The following is a 23,429-nucleotide window of genomic DNA, read 5'->3' on the forward strand; positions in this document are numbered from 1 at the left end:
TTCAAGACTCAACGTAATAAATTACACATTTTTTTTTTTTTGTAAAAAGTTTCCCACCTTCTATGTTGTTTAGTTGAGGTCGTCATAACATCGCCATGGCCAACTGCGCCAAAATGGCGAATATCAAACAGGCACAAAAGCACTTTGACAGCCGCCAGTCCAGTGGTAAATAGGAGAGATCAGTATACTTACCGCACTGATAATTTTTCGACGCGGTTTTTTTTGAATTTTTAAATCTGAAAAACGCGTTGACTATGCTTCCTCTTAAATATTATTATGACACGGCAGCCTAATTACAATACAAGCTTAAGGTATATTTACGTAAGCGTAAACAGTTTGGGCTACCACTTACCAAGCACTACTTCTGTATACTAGTTAAGTAGTTAGTTTAAGCTATACTCCTGTTATTACAAAGAAGCTTTCTTCCACGCACTACAAACCTGTGAAATGAGCTTCCTTGTGCGGTGTTTCCGGGACGATACAACATTGGTACCTTCAAAAATAGCGCGTACACCTTCCTTAAGGGCCGGCAACGCTTCTGTGATTTCTCTGGTGTTGCTCTTGCTCACATTCTCTTGAATGTGAGCGGCTGTGATCACTTAACACCAGGTGACCCGTACGTTCGTTTGTCCTCCTTTTGAATAAAAAAAACTCTCACTACTGTTATGCAGTCTAGTCTAGTGCTTTGCAAACGGCTCGATCACCTGGCGCTGCGAAGTCTTCTTCTCATTGGGTGGACTTTACCGCATCCATCATGGTGATGTTTGAGCTGATAACTGCCACAAATTTACACATTCGCAACATACGACACAAATTCTTAACTATACTCTCAGTTAACTCTCATTGTCACCATCTAGATTTATTCTCCTTTCTATTTCAAAGAACTCGCGATGGGATGTAGTAAGGAAACCGCCTATGGACATCCGCAACACCGAGGTCAAGGTTTTTTAAGTTGCCCTTACGTACAACGTAACTGTGGAATGATATTCGTGAAAGATGATTTTCATCCTCTTCCCAAAAAAAATTTGTTAAAAATGTATGACTTATATGTAGAATCTACGTTTTTATATACGTGAGTCAACTTTGTTGTTGCTCATTCATGCAACAAAAATTCATTTGGCCGCTGTGTGTCATGTGTATAAGAGTTCATTGATTTTCCTCATGCAATGCATAAAGCCGTTTCCACTCCAAAAATCCATTTGAGATTGAGCTCTTGCTACTCGCGTCGGTCTGTCTGTACGTTCGCGATAAACTCAAAAACTACTGCACCCATTTTCATGCTGTTTTCACCAACGGATAGCGTGGTTCTCGAGGAAGGTTTTGGTATACAATTTGTTAAGTTTTTGTTTGCATATTTGTACACATTAACGATATTTGTTAAAGATGTCAGTAATAAATAACATTACAAAATAATTATGGAATTGTGCATCTTTTATAGGTCTACAGAAAAGACCGCGATGACATATGTCTATCACGTTAGGATGTTATACTATATCCATTTCAATACTTAAAACATTTGCCAACTATAAGGCGGAAATATAAAAGCTGTTTACAAAAATACGATATTAATAAGTTTAATGTTTCATTTTTAACTCGGTAACTTTGACTACAATTTTTTCGATGGCTTTAGACTACATTATTCCCGAATACTTACATCATTCTTTCTATTGACAGAACAGCGTCTGTCGGGTTAGCTAGTTTTATATAAATAAATTAGAAATATATAACTTTATATAATCGAAATGTGTACCGCTTCGCTGCGGCGTATATTGGAGCGAAGCTAGGTATACTAAGTTTGTGTACAAAAACAAACTAAATTAATCCAAACAAAAACAATATATTTATCTTTTGTAATTTGGCGCCATATTTAAACATGAGGAATTAGAGCCTTATTTGGTCACATGAGAAACTTGTGCTGATTTGCAAATTCAATAACTAAGAACCTGGCAGTCGAATCACTCTGGATTTTTGCCTGAAAATACATCTGGCCATACCTTATAAGAAAATTAGGCAAACGCGAGACATTTTGTATTTAACATTGCACATGAGAAAGTTATGCATTTTTTTTAAATTATAATAATTGAATCAAGTCGAAATTCAAAATTCTGTCTCGACAATAACCTAGAAAATTTCGAAAGCTTTCTACGAGTTCATTTTTTTTTAAATCGATCCAGAAATAGCCGAGAAACAATTTGACACACAAAAATCAATTGGAGTCTCCCGGTGGGAGCACCGCTCAGCTTCGCTCAATTTAAATATCTTTAACATTAATTAGTTTGTGTACTCTATTTCTATTTTGCGAGACTTGGAATTAATTCACAAAATTGTACTAATTCACCAGATTAATAGAAATAACAACATCAAAAACTAATATCATTTAATATTATTGTAATATATATTTATGAAGTGCACTAAAATAACCTTCAATTTATAATTCAATATAGAAAACGTGACAGATTAAATAAATAATACCTGTAAATGTCCACATCCAATGGATACAATAAAAACTGGACGGATGGCAATGGCACGCGATATTTAATGTGCCTCCATATCGTTTCCGATGAGCATCGATAATGATTGTTAAAAGAGTTGACTTTGTCGTATGAAAATTGTGTACTACCCTCAATTTTAAGTATGCCATTCAAAATAGAGCAGCAAAATTAGCGTCAAGCCACTAACTTGATAACACCACGATATGCCTCTAACTTGGATATCATCCTCACCATTTGGATGTGGGGTTATGAAGGAACCTTCTGCCACGTACAACCAAACTATGAAATGACGACGATACGACATAAAAGGCCAGCAAAGCTCCTATGATTCCTCTGGTTTTGCATGAGAATGTAGCCGACGGTGATCACTTGATCATAAAGAAAATTGAAAACTGCTAACGTTAAAGACTCGCATTCAACAAACGCTATTACAGACGTTGTTACAGAGATATACCACATCTCTGAAAAGCCTGGCTTTCCCTACTAAAACAATAGTCTATCGACAATATACTGTAATACCGAGATTGCTTTGACTTCTTTCAGACAAAGAGAGTGGGCGTTCATTCATAACGCAGAACAATAGCTCCCATTGTTTTAAACCGGGTCATTAGGTTACAAGTATAGGTTGGCACATTGGTGTTGTGTCGAGACTGGATGGACTCTCTACTGATGATTGAAAAGATTGAGTGTTTGCAAGCGTATATATAATGCGGGTACTTACGAACAATTGCTACGTTCACCATACTTTCATACCATACCCTATGCCTACACCAGCGCCATTGTGGAACCTTTTTGAACTGTTATTTACTGCATAACCTGTAACCAGCATAACCATAATTAATTAATATACCATAGCATAGACCTACGTAAACTACCCACGCCGCATACCACTACGAATACTTGACTGCTGTAGCCATTTGAACGGGGCTGATTGCAGGGCTGCCTATGTTTTTATGACAATAGTGGACGAGAGGAGCAGGACGTTCAGCTGATGGTAATTGATACGCCCTGCCCATTACAATGCAGCGCCGCTCGTGATTCATTCGTAGCCGTACTACAATTGCGCTCGATACCTTGACACATAAGATGTTAAGTCTCATTTGCCCAATAATTTCACTAGCTACGGCGCCCTTTAGACCGAAATACAATAATACTTACACATTACTGCTTCACAGCAGAAATAGGCGCCGTTGTGGTACTCATAATCTAGCCGGCATCCTGTGCAAAGGAGCCTCCCACTAAGGTAGGTAAAAAAGAACAATAAGCTTGAGCCCCAGTGTTTCCATTTTTAAATAAAACATCAATATGCCAACGAACACGGCACATCGACTGCCTACAAATATTATTAATGTGAGGCCACTTTACTTTTAAGGGTCATTGGGGATTGGGGATGGACAACCCGGGTACTGTCATATCAAACAACGTAACCTGAACACTAAAGGGTTCGATCATTTTCATCCATTAGGTAAGTACAGTAAAATTCTTTGTTATCTGAAACTTTATACATGATATGGCTTCGACATGTTTAATTTACTACTCATAACGTCCCTACGTAATATTATAAATGTGAATATAAGTTTGTTTGTTACGCTTTTACGTCAGAGCTACTGAACCGACTTTGATGAAATTTGGTACAGCAATAGAGCTTGGGAAAGTTTCCGCGGGATTTGTGAAAAACTGAAATTAACGTCGATGAGCTAACTATACCAATAGTATGATTAGCAATCTTCCTCGAAGTAAGATTAATATAATATGGTGGGAACGGGAGCAAAAACGGGAACCGGAACTGGAATAGGACATGAGATAATATTCAATTCCAAACTTGCTTATTATTTTTAAAAATACATTATGTATAATTTATCGTTTGGGCTAGTAACTGTTTCAATCAGGTACTAGGTAATTATAAAAAAAAAATATTGTTCTTAGGTGTTTTAACGAGGTTTTTAGGTTGAGAAATATTAATATTTTCTTGTTGTAAGTGGTAAAGGGCTTATTTTATTTAACAGATTTTTGGTTCCATTATTTTCAATAAAAAAAGTGCAGATTTATTTTGTATTTTGTTCTTGTACCGACTAGCCGAACTTCAAGTTGTGTTCAAGCCGCCGAAGTTCGGTTAAACCGAATGTAAAACAAAGTTCGCCCAATCCATAAGGGATAACTACCTATATTATTATTGTTCTACATTCATAAAAAATGAACACTACATAGTATAAACATGTATAAAATGCTCTAGTAAATTTGACTGTGACTAATCACGCACCATTCGCTTGTCGCTTGGAGTCGCTTTTACTTGGGCGAGTAACATAACCGATTCTGATAAATTATTCTTATTCAATAACCGACAAGTTTGTGCGAATTTTACTTCCCTAGTAATTTGTAAACCTTCCACCTTCGCACGACACGCCATAAGTTGGGATATCATCCTCACCATCTGGATGTGTGGCGGTCCTCCACAGTGCGGTTTTCAAGGAGCTTTCTTCCACGTACTACAAAGCTGTGGAATGAGCTTCCTTGTGCGGTGTCTCCGGGACGATACGACATGGGTACCTTCAAAAAAAGCGCGTACACCTTCCTTAAAGGCCGGCAACGCTCCTGTGATTCCTCTGGTGTTGCAAGAGATTGTGGGCGGCGGTGATTACTTAACAACAGGTGACCCGTACGCTCGTTTGTCCTCCTATTCCATATAAAAAAGGCTAATAAGAATCTTTCCAAACATTTTTTAAACTTTTTCATCAAACCTTCAAGAGCATGCTCCTGCTGTATGAATAAGTTATATACCGACCTGGAAATATTTCATTCTGTTTCATATAAACATCACAATATGGGGCGTTATAAATTATTGTTGGAAAAAATGTTTTAATACTATAGAGATACTAGTTAACCAAAAACAGAATATTAAACACAATTAAACTAAGTTTAGTCGATTCGAAATAAATATACCATACATACGTTCAATGACCGAGTTTATTTTGCATTCATTGTGACATTGTTTGTATCATTGCATAAAAAACATGACGATACCAATTATTGTGTTAAATTTCTCCGAGATACGAAATACAAATGCTTGGAACAGTTACAAATTGCTGTTCGTTAGTCTCGCTAAAACTCGAGAACGGCCGAACCGATTAGGCTAATTTTGGTCTTGAATTATTTGTGGAAGTACAGAGAAGGTGAATAATTAATAAGAAAATGCTGCTAAATTATATAAAAACAACACATTTGTTTTTCCTTTGTTGTGTCCATACATAGTTTCTATGAGTGAATTTATTGACGCACGGTTTGACAGTTCTGCTGTGAAACAATTTCATTACGACAGCAGGGTGTATGTTTTACGAAGTAATTTTTGATGTTATGATATATTATTGACAAATTCATATAAAAACATTATTTTATTTATTATATACAGAACAACGTCTGTCGGGTCAACTAGTATTTAATAGATATATAAATCTAATAGATATATTGCATTGTTAATGGATATTTTAGGCTAGTTAGTTTTTAAGCCTTCTCAAACAAATTCCTACTTGGTCAGCTTAGATTAAGGATTGGTCTCCGCTGAGCTCCAACTCGATACCGCAGGCGTAGTCACAAAGTGCGGCAACTACTACTACGCCCAAGTGGCCTTTCTCGAGCCAGTCTCGAACAATGCATGACTTTGACGTGCCTAATTATCTGTTAAACTTTGGTAATAATTGAAACTATAATGTCGGGTTGCGTAGTAAAACTCTGTAAAAATAATACCACAAGAAATTAGAAAGTCACTGGGATCACATATCATCAGTAATTATTTTGTATTTTATTAATTTTACTGTAAAATAGTCCGTAAGCGTATGTTACCATTTCTAAAGATGCCATTGAGTGTCAAGATGCCACGCACACAAGCATCAGTTGCCGTAATAAAAAAGCTATTGTTCTTAGGTAGTGCCGTAACTAGTTGGAGCGCAGCGGAGATCAATCCTTAATCTAATTTGTTCCATTTATTTACTTTATTATATTGCCGTGAAAACATTTGCAATAATTACATAGGTCAGTTACCTTATGAATTCAAATTCAAAAACACTTTATTCATGTAGGTCACGGAAATGACACTTATGAATGTCAAAAAAAATAAAAATATTGTTTCTTATTGAATTTACCGCTACTTCGTAAAGGGCTGAGCTAATGAGAAGTAGCAAGAAACTCATTGCCATTCTTTTAAGTCAAGATGTACATTTTAATTGTATTACAAATCATTTCAATTACAATATATATGCAAAGTGACGCAACAAAAATACTCAACTGAAAGGCTTACACGAGTAAGTCAAAAAAAGAAAAAAAGTAAATTAATACTTATATGACGAGCTGTATAGCCGAGTGGTTAGCGATCCTACCTACTAAGCTAGAGGTCCCGGGTTCGAATCCCGGTATGATGAATATGGATGTTTGTTTCCGAGTCATGGATGTTTAAATGTATTTATGTATGCTTATATGTATGTTTATATGAATTTATGTATGTTTAAGTAAGTATATTGTATTAAATATATCATTGTCTTGTAACCCATAACACAGGCTATATATGCTTAACATGGGGCAAGATAATTTGTGTAAAAAGTGTGTATATTATTATTATTATTATTAATATATGTAGGTATACACAAGAGTTATTGAGTATAGTAGATGCATCAATCCAATTCAAAAGTAGTAATTAGAAAGCCTTTAAATCACAAATTCTATCATGTGTGCGTTAAGTTGGTGACCCCTTTTACAGTTTTATGGAAGTAATACAGAATGGGCTTCATGCATTAACTCGCAATGCAATTAAGTGTATCGTAAATGCTAAAGTGGAACGGAGAGGTAATTTAGAGTGGCTTTAGAACGCGAGAGGTGAATCAGGCTGTGCTCCGCTCTGCAATATTTATGAAGCCTGCCTTGCTAAGCATACTTTATGGGGCACCTTTTTTTAATTAAATGTTTTTAGTAAAAAATTGTTTTTTTTTTTTTTAGTTTAAGTATCACGCTTTGCAACGTAGATTGTCAAATACGGTATGCTTTATTTCGTAACGGGTAGGGTTGGGTAGGATCGTCTTTTTATACGCTTTTTATTAGCTTTACCTGTATGTTTGTAACCGACTCATTTGGGCACGATTTTGACCCACTTTAAACGCCCAGATTTCGTTCAAACTTCGTAGATTTTTCGAGGACCGATGACAATGCATTATTTTAAATTATTCCATTTTACAATTTGCACAATATGATTTTTGTTAATTTATATAATTTTCATCTATCGTCTATAAGGCAGGAATTGATGTTAATTTTAAATTTCAAAATAAATTTTCTATTTTTTAGTTCGGCTTTCTATAAAAAGCGTTATTTGTAGTTTTTTTAACTATTATTTATTTATTTATTGATTTATTCAAGTAGCTTATATTTACATTATTACAAATCTGCCAAACTACAAAAGTAGTTTGTTGGAAACAGTTCTCGTGTAACAATAATGCTAATTACATTGAGCTAATCCTATTACTATATTAAACCTTTATACAAACGTCCGTGGATTAATTTAATATTAATAGATTTTATATATAATATAATATTGACACACTTTTACACAAATTATCTTGCCCCAAACTAGACATAGCCTGAAATGTATGGATGGACAAGACAACGATATATTTAATACAATATACTTACTTAAACATCCATGACACAGAAACAAACATCCATATTTATCATATAAATGATTGCAACTACCGGTATCTGAACCCGGCACCTCTAGCCTAGTAGTCAGGGTCACTAACCATTCGGCTATATAGGTCTGGGTATTGGATGGACTTGATAAATTTCAAGGGTTAAATTTTTTATGCATGTAAGGTATTAAGGTAAGTAAGGGGTTTTTTCGATGAGGAATTGTTTAACAAATGTGAATAAGTTTTTTATAGCGGAAGTAACTTCCTTTATTATTATTATTATGGAATAGGAGGACAAACGAGCGTACGGGTCACCAGGTGTTAAGTGATCACCGCCGCCCACAATCTCTTGCAACACCAGAGGAATCACAGGAGCGTTGCCGGCCTTTAAGGAAGGTGTGCGCGCTTATTTTGAAGGTGCCCATGTCGTATCGTCCCGGAAACACCGCACAAGGAAGCTCATTCCACAGCTTTGTAGTATTTGGAAGAAAGCTCCTTGAAAACCACACTGTGGAGAACCGCCATACATCCAGATGGTGGGGATGATATCCTAACTTGTGGCGTGTCGTGCGAAGGTGGAATTCGGCGGCACGAATCAGGGTAAACAGCTCTTCGGAACACATCCCGTGATAAATACGGTAGAAGACACACAATAAAGCGACGTCTCTACGCAACGCCAAGTGATCCAGCCGTTCACAGAGCACTGACAACTGAGCAACATTTCGAGACCCAGTATTCCGATACTAGGCGCGGCTTTAAGAGAAGTGTTCTCGAAGAGCGGTGATACGACAAATGGTATATATATATATATACTATGATTGTAATTCATTCAATTCCTTATTATGTTTTCTTTATTGACTCCTTCTGTTTGTTCATAGTATGATGAATCCATTAATCTTTGAGTGATTTATAATCATTTAATTATGTCAATAAAAAACAGTTCCGTTAAATGGCAAAAAGCACATGATAGAGCTGTACGGTCTAGTTCATCCTATCACGGTCGAAGACGTAAAAAATTATAGCCCCTCATAGATTACGTAACGTTTAGATCTATTGGTGCGACTTACCTTCGTGACTGTAATAAAGCAATAAGTCTTTACGGTGCCAACTCGTGGTAAATACGGATTATTGGATGATCTATTGTTTGCTTGATTCATTGCACTCTTCTCGTTGTAAATGTCTTTATTTTAATCACGAACTCATCCGTTGCTTCGTACGTGTAACAGTAATATGTCTGACTGACATGTTATAATAATTAATTTCAATGGAATAATTCGTACCTAAATATCTTCAGCCAAGTTGCATTCACAATTATTCTAAACTAGCTTTAACCCTCGACTTTGAGCGCGTGCAATAGTTACTTTGGGTAGAATTTTTTATTTTTTATTATACTCTTTTTACGAATAATACTCTACAAACTGCTGTGGTTAATACATTTAATAAAATACCAACTATAGAACTTTCATCCCCACACAGGTCTAAATTTTAAAAACGCTAGAACAAATAATTTTTTATTTCTAATTTACATATTCTTATCTTCGATAATGACGAACTTTCATACAAACTCCCACCCCTATTTCAACCCCGCCAAGCCCTTTATTCGGGGTAAAAGATGTACTTTCTCAAGCTCTTGTTTATCTTTGTAATAAATTTCATTAATATCGGTTCAGCGCGTTCGGTGAAAGCGTAACAAACAAACATACATTCACATTTATAATATTATATTGTAGGGATTCCTTCTTGGACCTATTGCTTAATATATGATTATGTTTGATAAGTAACAACTTCATGTAAGTATTGCGTACAAATAATTTACTTTTAACTGCAAATAAACCAACTATTTTAACTCGATTTGATTAAATCTACCCATATTCGGTGCTTATGGTGTTTGGAATGCTCGACTGAAGGCATAACACGGCATAAAAGGCATTTATTTTCTCAAAATTGATTCCTTTAGAATTATTTTTGGTGTCATTTCTAATATACTAGATAGGTACTACCGCTTCGGAAACAAATGGCGCTCTGAGAGAGAAGAAGCGGCGCTCTTCCAGCATTCTAAAGACGGCACCCGCACACTGCACTACCTAGGACCAGCTTAAGACAATTATTTTCAGTAATTTCTATTCGGAAATTAATAATGCGCTTGTTAGTCAGCACCTCGAAGTACCTTGAATGTGACACTTGATTAGGAAATAAAATACCATTGTCTACATTCATATCGATTGCCCTTGAAAATACGGATGTCACGCGCTAAGATAACATGTCGATGGCAAAATTGGCTCGCTCATTGTTGGTTAGTTATTCGGTGTGTATTCGTCGTTGATACAAAATACAGTTTGATAAATAAAATAATTCAAATGGGTCACCAATCGAAATAAAAACTATTAATCACTCAAGTTGGTCCACATTGCAGAGTAAAAATTTCGTTGAGATCGACTTACCAATTTCGGAGATTATCTCTAACTTTCAAGACATCCAAATAAACTAATAGGACATCTGGATTCGAACCGGGGTCTTCTGTTTTCCGGGTCACCCTATGTCCCATCTGAGCTATTATAGTATTGTGTATCGTGGAGAAGTTTGCCTTTGTATTCTAGTGTTATTGTAACAGTTTCTCATTGAAACACGGATAAAACTACATTTTTTTAAATGAAACTTGATCGATTTCTCGCCCCCGAAACTACATGTAAACTAAATTTCATTAAAATCGTTGGAGCCCTTTTTGAGATTCACGATTCACGAGAATTTGATTTACTCGTGTGAAGATGTAATATTAGTTATTTAAAAAGCTAATCACACACTATACCGACTTAACCATGTCTTATGACATGCTGACAATTAACTGACATAGATACGGCGCGACTAGTATATTTTAGTTATTTCCATAGTATTATGTCCTATGGTATATTGCTATGGGGCAACGCTGCCGATATTAATACAATATTTGTGCTGCAGAAGAGGGCTATTCGCGCTATTTATAACCTAGGTCCTAGAGAATCATTGAGAGCAAAATTCAAAGAAATTAACATCTTGACTGTTGCTTCTCAATATATTCTTGATAATGTAATGTATGTTCATAGGCACATAAGTGAATTTGCCAGAAACTGTCATAACCATAATGTTAACACCAGGAACAGACATAAACTGATGATGCCTACTACTCGGCTAAGTCGAGTTAGTAAGTCTTTTGTGGGGCGATGTCTATGCTTTTACAACAAGATCCCAGAAAATGTTCAAAACAAAAGTACAACGTAAATGACTTTCTTAATGATACCACAGATTGAGAATGGAGTGACCGCCCTCAGGCTATTAAATAATAAGTTTAATTGTACAATATTACTTTTTTAAACATATTTATTCGATGAAAAAGAAAAAAGCCCGCTGAGTTTGTTGCGCCCATTCTTCTCAGGTCTGAGGCATTCATTTTGGAATGGGTGGTAGTTTTTTGACTTTCAATAATTGATGTCACATCCTATTTTGAATAAAAATATTTGAGTTTGAATAGCTCTTTCTAAAATTATAATTACTAAACATAATATAGAGAAGAGAACAGTCACGAGTCTACTCTATACATCGCGCCCTTGAATTTGTCGCATTGGAAATATAAAATTTCCCCGATGAGATAGGCAAAGAGGTACTTAGTTATCTGGCATCGGATGCAGCGAATTTATCCCCTGACCTACTTCCGGGGTTCGCCGACCTTGTGACGTCACGGAGCCCACCCCGTCACCGGTCGCGCCCCCACCCCACCCCTACCGTGTAGCAGCTACCCTCTCGAGGTCACATGGTTGCCGCGCCTCAGCCCGCATAGACGTGCGTGTAAGTTTCGAGTGATACTTGCGTTTGCTGAATTATGACTGTCTTGGGTATGATGTAACTCTTTTTAATTTTTTATGGTAATACAAATCCTATATTTGATCATTTATTGTTTACGATTGCCGTAAGAAATCTCTAACGATCTGTATAAATGATTTCATTGGTTTGGCAAGTGGTATAATTTGGCAGTGAAATAATGTTGATGAGGCTGTCTAATTTTGATAATGATAAATAATTAATGATTCAATTATATCATTTCTTTGTCCTAACTTTTGGCTATTACTTACATTTTAACGCGTTCTCTATCTCCTTACTATTCTATTTTACCTGTGTCAGTTCACCTTTGTACATAATTATGACCAAATAGTATCTATAATTCTATGCCATCAGTAGAAACCATTCCAGTTTCTTTGTAAATGGTGATGGGCTATCTGATATTATCATCGTCTATCTTGGCATAACGTAAATAATACGCATCAATCCAATTTGTACGACTTCGGAGACTTAAGATTTATTGAAAATAAGAACCTATAATACCATTCTGTTTCGAAAAGAGCAACCTTAGAGTTTCTTGCTCGTTCTAATCGAAGGAAATCTGCATGAAATCCGAACGAGCTGTATGAAAATATTACATATTTCAAGTGTAATGCAATTTACCTACGCAATAAAATATTTTTGATTTGATTTTAGGTTAAGCAAGAAAAAAATTGTAGAGTTAGTGAAATTGCAAAACGCCTTCTTTTCGGCCGAATTTTGCTGATTTTAGCTGTTAACATTTCGAACAACGATTCTATCATTGCGTAAGTTACGTCGATTACACATTAAATCAATGTTTATTGTAATTCTACAGTACCATGTTATGGTTTTCTCAATGACGTTAAAATAGAATGGCACGGTCGCGAGAAATATTGGATGAATAAAACAGCAATATATCCAAGGTGATATAACATAAATAATAATAACATTAAAGTTACTTTCAAATTCCGTAATATTTGCGGTTGATAAAATTATATTATTTTGACTTTCAAACTATTATTTATTATATATATATTATTTATTTGTTAACAATTCCTTCCAACGACGATCGGAGGTAAGATGCGCTCTTGCCTATTTGATTTAAGGTTAATTCAATTTACATTTTTAAATGAAATGTTTCCCTATAATATTGTCAACTATTATTGAGTTTTTTGATTCGGCTAAATTCCCAGAGCTATTAGGTAATACAAGTGTTAATTTAACAAACATTGATAAAATTTAAACATAAGTTAAATAAATTCTCCAATAGAATAAAAACATAAATTAAAATTTAACTTTATATACATGATACTTGTTTTGATTAAAATACAGTATAGGTACACGGACGAGTAAAAAAAGACTTTTTTCTCCTTATTTCTACACTTATTATTACAGCGGCATTTGTCCACATATTATGGTTGTGAGGATATTTCTTATTTTTTCCGGGTAGTTACAAAAGTAATTAATGAACTTGAGCTTCAATAACATAATTTTCTGTCTTGAAGCAATAATGTGCAAGCATTTAAAAGAATAGGTATACTTATAAATGAGAAAATGCTCGAAGGTGACGAGCGCAATTGCGATGCTGCTTAGAATTTAAATTCTATTCCTTTGGACCTTAAGGTCAAAATTCTGAGCGGACCTACGTTATCGTCTTGTCCCTTTTTTTTTCATGTAAGAGCATAAATAATGATATAATAGATTATGTTATTTGCAAAATAATTGTAACTACAACTAACTGCTAGAATATTCTTTTGTAAATGTAGACAATGTTGCCGACGTGTTTACGTAATTATAGTATTGCAATATGCAATGAAATAGCTTCACTCTATTGACAACTGAATTAACTAGTTCCTCCAGTTATTTATATTCTCCATGAGCAATTACGATTTATACCTAGATAGTGTTGTAGCCATGAAGGTTACTCAGGACCAAGGTTCTAACCGACTTGACTTCCTTAAAACAATTCTCGATGAGTTGAAAACCAGTGCTGCAGCTTGCATCAGTATGCTCAGCATGATGCTGAGTGGGAGACCTATATTTGGTAACTCATAACACTACCTTTATTTAATATTTGTTTTTACTTATAATTATGTTTTTTTTAAATGAAAATAAGGGACAAGACGAGCAGGACGTTCAGTTGATAACTGATGCCGTGCCGCTTAGGATTCTTGAAAAACCCAAAATTTCTGAGCGGCACTACAATTACGCTCGTCACCTTGAGACATAAAATGTTAAGTCTAATTTGCCCAGTAATTTCAGGCGCCCTTCGGATCGAAAAAAAATAATGTTCACACATTACAGCTTCACGGCAGAAATAGGCGCCGTTGTGGTACCCATAATCTAGCCGGCATCCTGTGCAAAGGAGCCTCCCACCGTTAATAGATTTTTTTTACTTTTAAGGTATATTGTAATGTAGTGATCAAATAAAAGTTTTCTTTCTTTCCACATTGGTTACTCCTTATTTGTGTATCATTCTATACTTCAATCGTTTCCACCGGGCTAGTTAGTTTTGTATATATATTTTGCACTTGTGCGAATTCAGAATAGTCGGCAAAAGGGTTGGCGTAATCATACCTTATCTCACTTATGACAATGCTCCAACGTTTCTTTCTCCTCTACTCTTATCTAAATGATATAAGGAACAGCGTTTTGTAAGGGTGAGATCGTCACGCATTACGAGTATCTCGTTGTAATAGGGTTTGTTAGTTTGTTTTTATGGATGCAAATAAGCCTATCTATTTATCATACTCCATACAATCTTTAATGTGGCCGTTGATATTTCGTCGTTTTTTGTGATTCCTTTCGAAAAGCATAATATTTTTTGCTGAATTTGAGGAACAATTTGAGAAAGATACTTGGTGTGTTTTGCTCCATGTTGCGTCTTTTGTGTCGCATATGTGCCCATTTCCTCTTGAAATATCTTACATCAGATGATCATAGGGGTGTTAAAATTAAATGAATGTAGAGTGTAAAAGGCAGGTGCCGGTCTTCAAGTGACAAATAAATGATTTATTTTATGTCAGTCATCATCGGACGTAGTTCACTGCATCGTAGGAGATAACCATCGCAGCATTATTAATAATGCGTCAGCAAGAATATATTTTTCATTTCGAGTACTGAGCAGATCTCATTATTAAGACAGAAAAATATAAATGTTTATACTTTAATTTTTATACGCTTTTTAGTTGGATCTGACATTTTGTTACAAGACGGGTTGCATGAACTAACTTTAGCAATAACAAACATGTCAAAGTACTGGTTAAGCATAAAATGAGAAGCACCATTTGATAATTTCTAGATGACATCATAACTTTAACTGTCTACCGTAACCGTAAAATCTTCGCCGGTTAAAGCTATTGTTAATGTTAAATAGCTAAGTAGCGACTTTTCAAAAGTTTCAGATAAGTATTTTCACTTTTTAACTTTTACTATGCCAAGGAATACGATGGTGCATATTTTTTCGAGAGGAGGGAAATATAATTACGTATTGAAGACTCCGAAACGTGGACCATATGTCAGGCTCGGGTGTAAACACCGCCTACCGACTAAAAACCTCCTCTGTGCTGATAGCCCTAAATGCTTTTACAGCGAAGACGGGCGGGGGCCTTGGAGGCCGAGCGATTATGTAACAGATTCCGCAGTCTATGTAAAAGATAACGTTAAATTTGACTTAAACCTTAACTATAACAGCTAACATGATACAACCCAGCCTAAGTTAGTGATTGTCGTATTCCAGATAGCTGCGTGATGCGCACCCCGGGGGGGAGCGGCGGAGTGCCGCTGGCCGCAGTGCCGCGCTGGTCGCAGGTGCCGGCGGCTCCCGTCACTGACTACACCGGGACAGCACCACCCCTGCATGCCTACCCTGTGTTCCCCTACGATGACGCCATCAACAGCCGATTCGCTATTTGGTAAGCTAACTTGGGTTCATACAGCTAGTTTATACGCAGAGATTCGACAGTATAATATGAAATTTGTGTGAAGCTGGACATTCAACAAAAAATAACCGCAACAAAATTGGTCATTTGCACAGATTCAGTGAAATGGACTGTGTATTTTTTTTTGGATTTATTAATTCATACATTTTTTCCAAACACTATTAGGTTGAGCCGCAGCCAAGTGTAGCCGGGCTTAGCTAATAAATAATAATAGATATTGTCCTTCTTTCAAAAAAAAATTTTTCGTCCTACTAACTTATAGGTGGGTGTCTGACAGTGATATCATTTTCAATACACCTTCCTAGTCAGGCCAAAAGTTTTGTTACAAATAAAATTTATTTCTTATACCTTAATGTAATTTAAATTAAAAAATTAAATAAAACTTATACGTAACTATTAATGGAAGTCTCAGCAATAAATAAGAAAGAACTGAATACAGCATTTCACAAAAGCATTTTTAATAAGAAATGCTTTTGGTTTTAATGCTGGCGTCTGTCAAGCCACGAATTAGTGCATTTACGCACTGTTTCCATGGGAAAGTTCTAGAGATAGTCGGCGGGTCGTTTAGAGCAGACAATGTCTTTCGATACTAGGGGTCTACTCGCAAAATCGACAACGATACATTCGGAACGATACGATAATACTCCGAATATATCGCACATACTCTACTCTAACAAATGTTCGTATTCCATATCGTTTATCGTAACAACATCGTAAACATAGACTAATATTTATATTTTTTTACTATGTTAGAGTGAATGAATTATGCGCAAACCTTGAAAAACTAAATATTATCTATGCTATGTCGCTGTTAAGTGTCAAAAGTCGAAACATAGTTTAGGCGCTAAGGACCATGCCAGACTCTGCACCACCAATTTGGTTTCATTTACACAAAATGTAAATATTCAAAAATTATGTAATGAATTTAATATTACCACTTAAAATTTAATAAATAATACAAACCTTGCAGATAATTAAATGTAAAAAAAAGTAACTCAAACCTTCTCGTCGACTTCCTATTTCTCAGGCGGCCATTTGCATTACTTTCTAGTAGAAACGATCAACAAAATGACATAAATTACTTGGCAGTAAAAAATCCTGTTGAATAGTAAATCACATATAATTATTTTAATTTTATTTATTAAGTGTGTATATTGTATGGCAAATATATCTATAGAACTTGAAACGATTATAGAAACGACAGCCTAGAAGGTGTCGTTGAGATTATCGTAAAAGTGACGTTTAATTGTTTTTTGAATTCGAATATTCTTCTCTGACATTTTAAACTAAGAGTAGGGTTAGGACCGATAATATCGAAAAATGTTTCGTTCGTACAATCATCGTTTCGACATTGAATACGATGTTACTAAGAGTAGGATTCGACAAGACTAATGCCACGATATATCGAATATCGATTTTAGGAGTAGGCCCCCTGGCTCCAGATCTTAGCTAGACGAGGACCACTCTTTGATTTTATAAAGTCCGCAATGTTGAGTTCCAGCCAAGCTTGGGTAGTTCTTTCTTGCCTTGCGACCAGTTGCAGATTTGCTAAAAAGCCTTTTTATCAGTGTAAATATAATTTTTATGTTCGTCATCAGATAGATCCATATCGTTAATCACCAAATGTCATATTTTCAGGCAAGGAGACATATCGCAGCTGGAAGTTGATGCGATTACGAATACCAGTGATGAGACCTTGTCGGAATACAATGACGTCAGCGAGAGGATTATGGCGGGCGCCGGACCCGACCTCAAGGAGGAGATTATTACGAGAGCACTTGGTATAGTATTAATACAACACTCAGTTTTAACAGTGGAACGTTTGAATAGCACAGGGCCGGCTAAATGTATGACTTCATCCTGTCAGACTGCGCCTATTTCTGCCGTGAAGCAGTAATTTTTATTTATATTATTTTTTATATCATTTATTTAGGATACAAATGGTCACAATTCAAATACTTTACACTATTTTATTTAATGAAGACCAATAGTCCCATAAACTAATTTTATAACTGTAATGTGTAAACATTATTGTGTTTCGGTCTGAAATTAATCGGCGAATGAGACTTAACATCTTATGTCTCAAGGTGACGAGCGCAATTGTAGTGCCGCTCAGAATCTTTGGGTTTTCAATAATCCTGAGCAGCAAGGCGCGAGTCTAAGGAAGAAGTGCGAAACGTTGATTAAATGCGCGAGTAGAGCAGTGTGTGGGCACAGAAGGCGATAATTTTCGGAGCACGGGCACCCAGGTCAGTGGACGGATGTACACTGTTATATGTGTGTAGTGAATTAGAGTTTCCATTCTCTAACAACCCTCTCCGCTATCTGCAATGTTTACTTAAAAATTTATCGTATCCACACCATACTCCAATATAATTTAATTTTATTAATGGGCTGTATGTTCCAGAATGCCGCACGGGCGAGGTGCTAGTCACGTCTGGGTACAACCTGCGCTGCCGACACATCATTCACACGGTCAGCCCCAAATACGTGGCCAAGTATCACACGGCGGCGGAGAGTTCTCTACACAACTGCTATAAGTTAGTATTTTGTACTCGTTACAGGGCACAGGTCTTTTAAAATAGCGTCTTTTTAGGTACAGATGTATATAATGCGGCCATAAGTTCATTTACCAATTAAAATAATTCAATGGTTTTATGAAGTAATGTAATCTGAAAACAATTCATATGTATATATATCATTTCATAACTGTATTATGATTTCACTACAATGTCAGTAAAACTTTGATTAAAAATAACACATTGCTGAAGTGGAAGAGCGGAGCCCTCTGCTACAGGTATTATTTGCCTAAAAGGTGACACCGGCCACTAGCTGCTGTAAACCTATGTTTTTAACATAAATAAATTATTATTTCTCCCAATAGCCTATTAAAAGGTCGTCAAAAAATGTCCGAGGGGCGTTGTATATACGTATACATTAACTTATACAGATAACATAAGAAATTCATTCAAATTAACACCTCCTTTCGTGGAAGTAATGTTCAAAGTCTATTGTATACGCTCATTAGAAGTAGTATCACTACATCACGCGCGATACGGACGCGAACACGAGGCAAGAACATTTTGTTTTTGATTTTGTGGGAGCCAGTCTTCAGCTCATAAGATGCGAAAGGTTGGCTTTGAGCCGGAGTTCGTGTTTTATGACCTGTGTAGAGTTTCTGAGAGGTGTTTTAACATTGTAATGTTATATTGTTGGATATATTCTAATATAAAGCGGACTCTTGATAAACTTTGAACTTAAATAACTGCTGTTTTCCTTAACACCCCATTCCATTACACATAATCATCTTACAGGAAATTGTAAATAGTCAGTATCCAAGTTTTTATATGTTCCAAGTTTTACCTAGGAAACACTGAAAATTTTTAGAAAATGAAAAACGGCTTAATGTTTAAAGTTGGTATACTTTTATTGTTTTTCGAAGTAATCTCTTATCCTCTCTACATATCGTCGCATTCGATGGAATCACTGAAAATCTGGGTCTCTTCTATGGCATTTTCGTACGCTTTCACCGCATCTTCAGGGCTCGTAAAGTGAATACCTCGAATATTATCTTTAGTTCTTGGGAATAAGTAAAAGTCGCAGGGCGCCAGGTCAGGACTGTATGGCGGATGACTCATTATCTCGACACCTGCCATAGTCAAATATTCAACAGTCCGATTTGCGGAGTGCGCTGAAGCATTGTCGTGATGAAGGAGGATCCTGCTTCAAGGGCGCTGCTGTCGAATTTTTTCCAAGACAACAGGCAAACAGCGTTTGGCATACTAGTCTGCAGTAACTGTCATTCCATCTTCTAGCACAACTGTCGCGAAATGACCTTTCCGCCCAAAGAATGAGGCAATCATCTTTTTTCCTTGACTTCTTCTTTGCTTTACCTTAGTTGGCCGATCCTCGAAAGGAAACACCCTCTGAGCTGATTGTCTTTTGGTTTCGGTCTCGTAGCAATATATCCAGCTTTCATCACCTGCGACGATGTTAAATACAGCACTAGAGTCACCGCCGTTGAACTTATCTAACATTTGGCGACACCAATCCATGCGAAGGTGTTTCTGGTCTTCGGTTAAAGTATGGGGAATCCATCTGGTACAAAACTTCCTAAAATTTTTTGAACTTGACTTATACCAATGCCTAGGCTTGCCCGTATCTGCTGATAGGGCACTCTCCTATCTTCCTCTATCATGCGTCGCACAGCACTGATGTTATCTTCAGTAGTCGCTGTTAAAGGACGTCCCTCACGCGGATCATCATTGAGATTGCTACGTCCACGCTTAAACTCGTTAAACCAATTGTAAATAGTGGCACGAAATGGGGCTTCATTAATAAATGCTAATCGCAGCCTATCATAGCTTTGTTGTTGAGTAAGCCCACAAAGAAAGTCATAATAAATCATTGACCGAAAATTTTCTCGAGTTAGGTTCATTTTCACGTGTAACAAGAGTTTTCGATGTGTCGCCAATTCACAAAAACAAATGACAAATGAATGCGATATACTACATTAGGTTACCAAAGAGTTCTAAAATTGAAGTTCAAAAAAATTTTCATTAGCAATGTTTCTAACTGGCCAGTTCTAAACATTTTCAGTGTTACCCACGTATCAATATTTATATCCATATAAGACAGACCTTTTTATGCCTTTTTATACTTTTTATGCTTTTATATTTTTATTCATTAGTACCTTATCGGATACCTTAAAGCGTTTATTCATATTTTATAAATTTATTACTTAATAATATAGTACATTTCCGTAAAATCCGTTCTGAGTGTCTATGTCTAGCTTCAAAATCAATGACTATATACTTTATTGTAATAGTATTCGTATACTTGACTGTAATAGTATTAATAAAAATATGTTTTCTCGATCGTAAACACATCACAACACACTGCGTGGTGTTTTTAAGCGATAGCATTATATTTGAAATAAAGACAATGTTTGCTAGACTAGTAATTTATTTTACTAAAACTTTAAATGAAAAATTTAATAATACATTAGTTCTAAAACGAATGCAATTTGGCGATTAAGTATATTGATTTTGGACGGTTTATGCTCTTTCTTATTTATTTTAACCTGTATTGAGATGAAGCAGATTATAGTTAACTATAATCTGCTTCATCTAATACGCCAATGCTGTTTGAATCTATTTTGAATGTATGCAAAATTATATAGTTTAGAAGGGACGGCTAATTCACACAACACAGTTGTAATAACTAACAACATGATTTATTTGCCAACAGGAATGTTCTACACAAGGCGGGCGAACTGAACGCGCGCTCTCTCGCGCTATGCGTCATCAACACTCCGCGGAGAAACTTCCCACCAGACTTAGCTGCACACGTTGCGCTACGTAAGTGTTACGTATTACGTACAATTGAGTACTAACAAGACGGGCGCACAATTCATTATCCTATGTACTTCCCCAAAGCCTAGCCCTGTGCGTGCCGGGGGCGTAAATATAATAGGGGAGTCCCAGGCCCATGGGAGTCCTAAGGGTAGGTAGGTAGGTAGGTAAGGTGACTAAGGGCTTTTTAGAAATGGAAGAGTCACGTTACCGTCTTATGACGTCAGCACAATCGGGCCAGACTCGTCCGGGTTAATTACCACACTTGCACAGAATACCTGCGTGAAGTAGCGGCCTAGACGCTATATTTCGCATAGGTTAGTGTCGAGGACCGGAGGCCATCTCCCCCACCTCCACCTGAATATTACAGCGGTAAAGAGATTTTACCCCAGGAGGATACCGGCTCTACCGGCAGTCTCGCTACCCATCGTATTCTGTGGAGAGCAAGGAACCGCGCATGTCCGAGGACAAACGAGGTAGTGACATCACGGCACCCCGCTCCACGCTTAATGTGGACTTTTGCAAGATTAGAGGAATCCACTCCAGTCTAAACTTCGTCAACCACCACCTCTGAGGTGGCGCAGCCGGTCTTGTGTTTCCTTATCGAGACACAGATATCTCGACCTAGTGATACGTCATGTTTAACGTACCCCGGGCACAAAATTGAGCATAATTTTTTGCCTCATGCCAGGGCATGTGTCTACGTTAGGGAGAATATCTGCTATCGCCGTCTCGGCAATTTTAAAGGGTAGGAACCTGTCTATTCGGTTCATCTCATGGGCTGCGTTAAAACGACAACTGACAGCGTAGGGGATCTGTGCAAGCACGTCGCTTGCACAGATCCCCTACGCTGAAATCGTAGTCTTGGGTGATTTCAACGGGCACAATGCCGAATGGCTTGAGTCAAACACCACAGACTACGCAGGGTGGTCTGTGCATAATTTTGCATTGGCGTATGGTCTGTCCCAATTGATTGAGTCGCCAACGCGTCTCCCGGGTGTGGATAGCCACATCGGTCCTTACTAGATCTTCTGCTGACTACACATCATGATAGTTACCAGGTCTCTGTAGACTCCCCTCTCGGAACGTCCGACTATTGCCTGGTCAGGAGTGTAGTGCCCATTCTACGCTCACGTCGCAAACCACCAGCGACCCGCCGCGTTTGAGACTACAAGTCAGCAGATTGAGATATAGGATACGTTCCTTTTTTGCATCCTACCATTGAGGCAAGTTTTATTTCCCTTCGGATGATCCCAGTGCCTGCGCCGACACAGTAGCTAATGTGATACTATGGGGCATGGCTATTTTTATAGAGACACAAGGCGCTTCTCTCAAAACTTCCATCTTTCTGAGAGTTCATGAAAGTGGAGCTTCAGCTTCCTCACTGGGGGCAGCATACAGGTCGTTGTCGACTGGTATTGTTTTGTAAAATAAATGTTTTTCTTTCTTTCTTTATTTATTTCTTCTTCTTATAAATTTGTGACTTCTATCGAGGCCTCTCTTGAGAAGGTTGCGGAATAGGGTTAATTAAACCTTGTACAATTTATCCCCCAGAAGACTTAAGTTTGCGCGTATACCACTAAAAAAAACCTAAGCTAGTATTGGAATACTGGGTCTCGAAATCTCCAGCGTTTGCTAATTCCGTGGTCACCTGCACGGCAAAGCTCGTGGAACTCTGGTGCCTGTGGTAGGTAATAAAATACCTGTATTACTGGTCAACAGCATTCCACTTTTACACAGTGTCTAAAAAGCTCTAAAATTCAAAGGATAGAGGTTGGAATGGAGAGTGTGTGTATTCATGAGAGGAAGAGGTGTGTGTGTGTGTGAGAGAGAGAGAGAGGGTGTATGTTTTTTTCTGAGGGCGTATGCACTGATTGCATCCCAGGCTAGTTCAGAAGTAAGCATTACGCTGATAAGGTTATCAGGTGTAATGGTTGAGAGATGAGTTGCAGAGAGTGTGTATGTGGATATGGTGTTCTCGTTTCATAGGTGTGTTAATTGTAACGCAGGTGCGGTACATATATATGGATAGCGGTAAATGTGTGTGTGTATGCTTGAGAGGGAGAGAGGGGGTTAATGGGTGTGTGTGTGTTTTCTTTTTCTAAGGGGAAAAATACTATTACGTATCGTGGGGTCAGGTTGCCA

At 36.9% G+C, this 23,429-nt stretch overlaps 1 protein-coding gene across 1 annotated transcript in view; it reads left to right on the forward strand.

Annotated features, from left to right (window-relative positions):
• The window catches only part of LOC126975724 (protein GDAP2 homolog), a 123,939-nt gene that overhangs the window by 31,696 nt on the left and 68,814 nt on the right, over nt 1-23,429 (forward strand). The window contains exons 2-5 of the mRNA XM_050823726.1: nt 15,729-15,903; nt 17,569-17,711; nt 18,338-18,470; nt 21,181-21,290. Of these exons, the coding sequence (XP_050679683.1) occupies nt 15,740-15,903; nt 17,569-17,711; nt 18,338-18,470; nt 21,181-21,290 (550 nt within the window). The 5' untranslated portion in view covers nt 15,729-15,739. The remainder of the gene's footprint in view (nt 1-15,728; nt 15,904-17,568; nt 17,712-18,337; nt 18,471-21,180; nt 21,291-23,429) is intronic.

This window comes from Leptidea sinapis, chromosome 37, assembly GCF_905404315.1.
Source record: "Leptidea sinapis chromosome 37, ilLepSina1.1, whole genome shotgun sequence".
Taxonomy (NCBI): Eukaryota; Metazoa; Arthropoda; class Insecta; order Lepidoptera; family Pieridae; genus Leptidea; species Leptidea sinapis.